General features: G+C 33.6%; 1 protein-coding gene across 1 annotated transcript; it reads right to left on the bottom strand.

Annotated features, from left to right (window-relative positions):
- Positions 1-7,026: 7,026 nt before the first annotated feature.
- On the bottom strand, positions 7,027-8,570 carry LOC150036660 (exopolygalacturonase-like). The gene is made up of 4 exons (XM_090313204.1): positions 8,439-8,570; positions 8,046-8,345; positions 7,372-7,890; positions 7,027-7,284 (listed from the first exon to the last, which is right to left on the bottom strand). The coding sequence occupies exons 1-4, from the start codon at positions 8,568-8,570 to the stop codon at positions 7,027-7,029; spliced, it is 1,209 nt and encodes a 402-aa protein (XP_090169330.1).
- Positions 8,571-8,909: the final 339 nt, after the last annotated feature.

The following is an 8,909-nucleotide window of genomic DNA, read 5'->3' on the forward strand; positions in this document are numbered from 1 at the left end:
GTTGGCCGAAGCATTGGCAAGAGGCGCTTCCCAAAAGTTGCTCATGCGTTGGGATGATAAGAGACTGCATGAGCGAGAGTGAGAGGGCTAAACAATGAGTGCAAGGCACTGTGCAGACGATCGTGTAGCTACGTACGGTGCTAAGCGATGTGCTAGATGATCATCTAGCAAGTGATGCATAGCACTAGACAATAAACGATAAGCACGGGCACTACACGATAAGCGTGAGCGCTACACGATAGGCGAAGCGCTAAGATGATGGGTGTTGCACGATAGACACACATGCTAGACGATGGCATTACACAATGAGCGGACGTGCTAAATGATGGGCGTGATGCGTTAGACGATAGGCGTTGGCGCTACACGATGGGTGACAATGAGAGCTACATGATAGGCGTAGGAGCTATGCGATAGGTTATGCACTAGACGATGAGCGACAGCGAGATCATTAACAGCGAGAGATACGCGATAGCAATATCATTAACAGTGAGAGATTGCTAAATAGTGGAGCTATACGATGGAGTGTAGGTCTTGTGCAATGGGCGCAGGTGCTACACGATTGGTAACAGTGAGAGGGCTAGATGATGAGCGATAGCGAGCTGGTTGGGTGATAAGCGTCAGCAAGAGATTTAGCTAAACGATAGAGCTATGCGATGAGTGCAAGAGCTACACGATGGACTAGACGATGGGTCAAGTGTTTATGCAGTGCTAAGACTTGCGTTATGCAAGGCTAATGAATTCACCCAGATAAGTGGCTGAACCGAGAGGAAATTGAACTTGAGTTAGTAGGAGGTGGACGAATAGAGTTTCATGCAAAGAAGTTTTATGCATGAGGAAGACAACTCAAACTTCATGCAAGTAGGTGAGTGGCATGGAAGTAAGTGAATGGCAAAGAAGTAGGTGGTGGCAAAGCTTGGTGCGAACACTCCAAAAGTTGCTAAAGTAGGAGGTATCTTGCATTGGAAGCCTTAGGAAATGAGAAGGATCGGTTCATTTGGCCTATAAATACCACCACAAGGTGACTCTTTAGTTCATAACACAAATTCTCTTCAAAGAACAGTAGGAAGAGTGTTTGAGAGCAGATTCAGAGGAAAACTATGCATTTCCAAGAGGAGGAGATGCTGTCAGATAGTGAGATCTGGAAGTAGCATCAACTTAGGATGAGGATTTCTCCCAGACTACTTGTGCGTTTTGAGTGATTCCAAAGCCACTTGAAATATTTAAGAGTCTAGTTTTCAAGGTAGGGTTGTGGAAGAAGAAGCTCTAAGGAATCAGACTAGAGAATGAGGAAAATACAGAATGGTTGAGCTCTTGAGTAAGTTTAGGTCAGTCTTGATGATTTGAGAATTCCGAGAAAACCACGATGATTTATAATATGAGAATTTAAGGTACTCTTCCTGATACATTTTAGAGCATGTTTGTAGAAGAAAGCATCTCGAAATAAGGTCTAGAACTATGAATAATATGAGCTTAAAGTTAAATCTGGAATTTAGGGTTCAAAAGGGAGCCCAAGGAAACCAAAGAACTTCTAGAGAGAAAGGTTCCTACCTTACCAAGGTGAGTGGTAATTTCCTTTGAGTCTTAAGAATATATTATAGAGTATATGTATGCTTATATTATGAATGAGTAATTAGCATGAGAATGAGAATAAGTGAACGGGATGGTCAGGGGTTCAATAAACCTAGTTCCTGAGCCTGGAGTAGAACCTCACAGGATGGTCAGGGGACCGAGACGTCTAGTTCCTGAGCCTGTGAGAGGAAACTCGTATGTGATGGTAAGAGGACTGGTTGGCCTAGCTTTTGAGCCCATAAGCGTGGATCTATGTGCACATAGGAAACATAAGAAACACAAGAGAGTAAGCGTTCATGACTAGTATCAGTTTAACTATCGACCGTATGTGTAGGTAGAGTTTGAGAACAGACTCATTATGAATAGTATTAGTTTAACTATCTACCGTTCGTGTAGATAGAGTTGTGAACAGACTCATTCGAGGCTAAGGTTTGAATGTACTAATCTCGTAGTTGTGATATGTTTGTTACTTTATGAGTTGAAATAGACTCTAGAAGTTGCTTACCACCCACTGAGCTTCTTGAAGCTCATTATTTTCTTTCATATTTTTCTTTCCAGGTAGTAAAATGTGAGGAGTTCCAAGGTGCTGCTAAGGTTAAGGTCTGCCACAGCCCCAATAACACTTTCTGTTTTAGAGTTATTGATGTAAACTTTGTAGTTAAGTCTGAGAGTTGTATAAATGTTATACTGTTTGTAATAAAGTGAGCTTAGTCAAACAGTTGTTGATTACATCTTTAGGCTTAAAGTTTACTAAGTGTAGTAAGATAGAGATGGGCAGTAGTAATTACAAAAGGGTGGTATTTGCCGTCCTCACGCCTCCCCTCGAGCTCAAGAGGCAGGCTCGGGGCGGGATGTGACTACTCAACAGCTTTACCCAATTGTACTTTATAGTATTCTACTAAATACTCGATGGAATTTGATGGTACTCAATGGAATTTTGGTGTTTACTCGATTCTCTTCATTTGTTGATTTCTTGGTTACATAATCTTCTCTTAATGACTTCTAAATGCCTTGAGGACTGTTTTATCTAAAAAAATAGTATTTGAAGCACATAATCAACACAATTTTGGGGGAATTAACATAGAAAATATACATCCTTTAAAGACCTAACACTGCTTCACTTGAAACCCATTCTATTCCCTTCACAAATTCACTTCATTTTTTAGTTCCACTTAAATTCAAGGCTGAGAATAGTAGAGAAAATCTCTTGGTGGTTCACTGAAGATTTAGAGATGAAATCACGTGAAGAGTAGCTTGGATTTGGAGGAATTCTTCAAAGGTATGTCTTGAAACATTCTTAATACCCTATGAACATGTTTATTTTGATGTCAAAATTAAGGAATTAGAATGATTAATGATTCTGTTTTCTTCCACTGCATGTTTTTGTATTCTAACATATATTATATCACATATAATATAACCTATAGTTTATATTCTCTCATATAACCTATAGTATTAATATGAATTAAATTCATATTAATTTTACCCTATAGTTTATATAAGAATCACATATATAAAATTAATATCTGAATCATATTAAATATTTATTCCTCTCATTAAAACTTTTTATTATACATATCTTATACATCATATTAATTGTATCTTATATAATTAAATCCCTTTAATTAATTTGAATAATTCAAATTAATCTAAAATTAATTTGATTCTCATTAATCTTTATTAAGCTAACAAAGGGGACCTTATGGACCTATAAATTGAAGCTCCAATGATACGAGATTAATTAATTAAACTCTTTAATTAAATTAATCAACCTTTATTAATTGTCGGTCGCTTCATTAAAGACAGATAACTGCACTCTTTGCACTATAGATATATTTCTTTGTCCCTTGGTTGGGAATATCCTAAAACTTGCAGTTCATATTTACTAAACATATTCTATTTTTGCAATAAAAGTATATCGAGAGTTCATTCAATAAAAGTGTTATTGAAATTGCATTCTGTTATAAAATCCTATAAAGAAACCTATGGCTGGTATGAATACTTTAACTTTATGTAGAGACATAAAAGTGGATCAAGTTTTAGTATATGCCCACAAAGATCTATAAGTATATGGATGAGATTGGGTACCTCGTCCTAGGGACACAATGGATGCGGCCGACTTTGTATATTGATACAAACAATGTGATCTAAAAATCATTCATGTGGAGACATGCGAGTAAAGGCATCCTATGAAAAAGACGTTTGCATACCAAACAACGTAATAGTCACTTTTCTTTATAACAATAGTTTACTGTTAAAACTGACAATTTCAAATTGATGACCTAAGGTAACTCGATCTTAATCTTAAACTACCTATGAATTCTTGTTTATTCGGGATTATCCTTTGATTTGCATAGGTGAGAATGGTTCAATGCCACCCCTCAATAAGCCTCCTGTTTTGGGATAAAACTAGATAGATAGCTGAGGACATAGTCGTACAAGATGAAATTCACTCATACCCATCTTAGAGTTAGTAGATAGGTTGTTCTCTTAATTATTGATTGCCGATCTTGAACAAAAGAGCCCCTCCCTCTCATGACAGAGAGGGATATGGTTTATTAGTTGGACTATAACTAATTGTTCAATAGAGAATCAGTAGAGACTTAAGGAGCAAGATGTATTTATAAGGCTAAAACGGTAATTTTGACCTAGCTGTAAATTCAAATGACCAGTGAAGGATCGACTTACTGATTATGGTTAAATCAAGTGGATAAAAATATATTTACAGTTAGGAGGGTGCAACTATTGAGCTATAGTGGTATGTCCCAGTAGTTAATGAATATTGATTAATTCTGTTTAAAGAGTTTAGTCAATTAAATCTCAAATCGTTGGAGCTCCTAATCTGTAGGTCCATAAGATCTCTCTACTAGCTCGTAAAAGATTAAATCTTCGGTTAGAATATTGACTGAATTTGAAATGTTCAAATTCAATTTTAGGGTTTGGATAATTTTATTTAATATAATTAATGTTTAAATTTATTGAAATCAAATGTATTTGGAGAGTTCAATATATTTGAATGATGATTTAAATATTTATTACATGAATAGGATTCATATTTGAATTACGTGTTTTATTAATTTAATATTTGATAATAAATTATTATTATTTAATTAATTAAATTGGTTTAATTAATTATTTAAAATCAAATCAAATTTCAATTTTAACTCAATTTCAGAAATTGAATTTGAAAGTATGTTTAATGTAATTATAAGTTAAATATAATTTAAAATTGAAGATGATTTTTGGGTTTTAGTGGATTTATCCATTTTTTGGATTTCTTGGTGAATTTCTTCCTAAATCAACACCTAGACTACTTTGATAAAATGATGAAGTGCGTGCATGATGAAGTTGATTAAATACTTCAAACGTGCTGAGATTCATGAGATTGATGCTGAATTTTTGGGAAAATTCTGCTCAACTTCTTTTCCTCTCAAAACCTCTCCAAAGCCACAGAAATTCCCTATCAATAAGAGTTCCACCACTCAATCAAGTCTAGGATCAATAGAGAATATTCTCTTGGTAGTCTACTGAAGAATTTGAATGTCAATTTCGTGGAATTTGCAAGGATTAAGTGGAAATCTGCAAATGTATTCAAGTTGAAACCTTTTTATTGAAATTATGTGTTTTAGTATGCTTGTTACTCAAATTAATATAATTAGAGTGCTTAATGATTATGTTACTTCCGTATTTTGCAAGTTTATTCTATTAATTGGATGTAACCAATAAACAATGCATTGGTCCTTCACAAATTGCTCGTAAGTACAACTGAGTCAAATTTACTATTTTACCCCTGTAGTTACACCCAACTTCGTAAGTATCACTGATTCCTCTAATGAACATTTAGTCATAGTAAAACTATAATTAAATCCCACTCGGGTTAGGAGAGGGTGTGACACCATATTGTTCAAGACTTAGAATGATCCGTTAAAGAAGCAATTTATCTACTTTTCTTCTTATGTAGTTGTGTTTCCAGCTCCCCAATCAAACTAATCCCCAAAGTGGTAGGCATATTGAGTCGAAAAATCTGGCAACTTTCACTTATGTAAATCAATTTACTGCCCTCATAGGTAGGAGTTCACAATTCACTTCGAATTAAGGCAAGTCACCTATGGTCATTCCGGTGAAATGAAAGTCTCTTGTAGCAATGGTATTCTACGGAGAGACTATTCATTTCGTGGTTTGGTCTTATACAAACTCTTTGTATAGAATACCCCCGCTCGCATATTTCCACATGAATGGTCAGGAGCAGATCATTTGTAACACTTTACAATGATTAGAACAATTACAAAACGGTTTGTATCTGTAGTGTCATAAGGATAAGGTACCTAATCTTATCCATCTACTATAGACCGTTCAGTTTATTACTATCCATCTGTATGTCTTTACATACATGTTTAAGCTTCACCTAATAACCTTGGATCTTAGTTTTCTGGTTTTGGTTTAGTGTAACTAAATATCAAATAAATTAACACTTATTTTATTAAATAAATAATATGTTCGTACAAATACAGTTTACAAACTATAAAACCATGAGATTTAGGGCATCAACCCCAACAATTCAAATATTATTCATATTACATAAATAACCTTTTATTTTTAATAAAATGGGTAATGAGATAATGCATATAACTAAAACTATAAATATTTTTAACTTATATAGAATTTCATTCCGTTTTCATAAACACAACATATTAAATATTAATTTGAGATTTCCAACTTTTATTTTATTTCTCTTCCAACAAAATGTCTTATAGAGTCCTTAAAATCCAACGATGGGATCTTATGATCTTAATATTGTTACCTTTACTTGTACAAATTTTTTAGACTCATTATGAAATTAATATACATTCATTAAATAAAGGTCATTGTACTATAGATCAAGAGTTGTACTCTTATGCTCCGTTACATGCATTTTATCCACAAGAATTCTTTTAGCTCTATAGTAACAACTTATGTCATAACTATCTTTGAATCTCTTTAATTATTGAATAGTAATTTTATGATCCATCACAAATCAAATTTCTCTCGAGCCACATATGATTTTAGAGATATTTTAACTTAGCTTACTAAATAAAGAACTATTAATAAAGCAATGCATTTTTTAATAAATAGAGAAAAACTGAATGTGTATGCATTAAGATAGATAAAAGTACAATGGACAATACACAAGATGTAGCATCATGCATTCATGTAATACAGAAAAAAAATGTTCATAAAGAAGACATTTGTGGATTAATCAATTACTCAAAATAATATATTATTTAGTCCTAAGGATACATTTCTTTGTTCTTCTAAAACAACAAAGAAAAAATTATTTTGTCACCACAAATTAATTCTATGAGAATTTGGGTGCTAAAGTTTTATGCAATTACAAAAATAATTTAAACTAGTTGCTTTAGAATATAAAAAATTAATTATAATTTTTTTTCATCAAATAGTCATCTCTTAAAAAATAGCTTAAGCTAATGGAGAAGCATTAGGAGAAAGAGGAGAACAAATCAAAGGATTTTGTTTTCCAGAAATGATGGGCTTCACATTTAAACATTGAGATGTAATTGGGCCTTCCATTCCGCTATATGTGAGGTCAATGTCAGCTAGCTCTACATCTTCACATGGAAACTCGGAACTACAAAGAAGTTTGACCGCGAGCGCATTACTTGAAGTACCTCTGATATTCTTAAAACTAACCTTACTAATCTTGACTTTTGATGGACTCTGAAAGGCAAGAACATAGGACATGATCTTGTCACTTAATTTAAGTATTAAAAATTAAATTAAAAAGAAGTTTAATAACTTTCGTACCTGTTTATTACATTGGTTGTGTGGACAGTATTCCTGATCTATGAGAATTGGATTGCTGACATTGACCATAATTATATCTTCATAGTGCATATCAGAAGCGGTTCCAGTAGCAGGAGAAGCTGGCCATGTTTTGATTCTAACGCCATTCGATGTATTCATCAATGTACAATTCTTAACTATGATTCCCTCCACAGGTTCTTCAACATTGTATTTTCCTAGGCTTCCTACACTTATACCATGTCCAGGCCCACATGTCACATTAGTAATTGTTACTTGCTTACTTCCATCCCCAAGTGAGATACAATCATCTCCAGTACCAATGTTTGTATTAAGGACATTAATCCCAAGAGATCGACCAATGTGAATTCCATCAGAATTAATACTATCTCCTGGTGCATTTATGGTGAAATGTTGGAAGGTGAGGTTCTTACAACCCAATACATTGACATGAAAGTTCTTGCTATCTTTAGACGTTATATCACTTATTGTCGAATTTTTTATAAAGCTTAACTTCAAACTCTGCATTTTTTTAATAAAATAAATTATCATACTTATATATATTTACTTAAAAAAGAGTAAATGTAAATGTTAGTTTGACAGTTAAAATTGTAACAATAAATAATATATGGGCCAACAGTACTAACATTTTTGTTATGTGATTAAATTGTGCTTACCATGGGAATACGATCACACTTTGGGTTTTTATGGCAATCATTTTTCTCCCACGCCACTTTTCCTTGCCCATCTAAAACACCACCACCTGTTAACGTTAAGTAATCGATATATCTGAAACTAATCCATCCGTCTCCTGTTAGATCTGGTGGTGCCTGCAATGTTCCTTGAAGTTGAATTTCGATGGGGCTTTTGCAAGGGCCCACCAACTGAACTGCACTTAACTTGTAAGTTTCTTTTGGAATAATGACTTTACTTTGGGTTGTTGATGCACAAGCTTCCTTCCATGCATTTGTTAGAGCCTATTTAATTTTTAAAATATATTAATAAATCTTATTGATGCCACTAGATGTTTTTTTTCTCCCAATCGATGATAATAAAAAATGATAATTTACCTGTGATATTTCAGCATTAGGTATAGCACCATACTTTGTCACATCGAAAATACTATCACTAGATTGAGATTGCCCTCTGGATAAAGAAAACAATATGAATGATAGAGCCACAAAGTTCAATGTTGTACGCATCTTGTTCTTCTTCTCTACGTTTATATTTTTTCTTTTCTACCCAATCTCATGTATAGTTTTGTTTTGGAAGAAAATGTTTGTGTATGTTTCAATTACAATTCAAAGTATTTATATTGAAATAGAGAAATCCAGCACCACTCAATTTCTCCTATAATTAGTTTTCTCCTTTACTCCAAATAAACATAACTAAGTATACTACTTGTCAAACTATGATAAAGTATTTATGTCTAAAAACATGCCATACCTTTCATCCAACCTGATCAAATGTTATCTCACAAATGTCTATCTTGGATAAAATAGTTTTGTGGGTGAAAAAGTAAACAAAAATAAGTGGCCCAT

Source organism: Benincasa hispida, chromosome 4, assembly GCF_027475165.1.
Source record: "Benincasa hispida cultivar pf3 chromosome 4, pf3_genome.v1.1, whole genome shotgun sequence".
Classification (NCBI taxonomy): Eukaryota; Viridiplantae; Streptophyta; class Magnoliopsida; order Cucurbitales; family Cucurbitaceae; genus Benincasa; species Benincasa hispida.

Coding starts and splice junctions, on each gene's coding strand:
- LOC150036660 (XM_090313204.1), bottom strand. CDS start 8,570: ATGCGTACAACATTGAACTTTGTGGCTCTATCATTCATATTGTTTTCT. Junction 8,346..8,438: donor CTAATGCTGAAATATCACAG/GTAAATTATCAT, acceptor AAAATTAAATAG/GCTCTAACAAATGCATGGAA. Junction 7,285..7,371: donor ACAACCAATGTAATAAACAG/GTACGAAAGTTA, acceptor CTTGCCTTTCAG/AGTCCATCAAAAGTCAAGAT.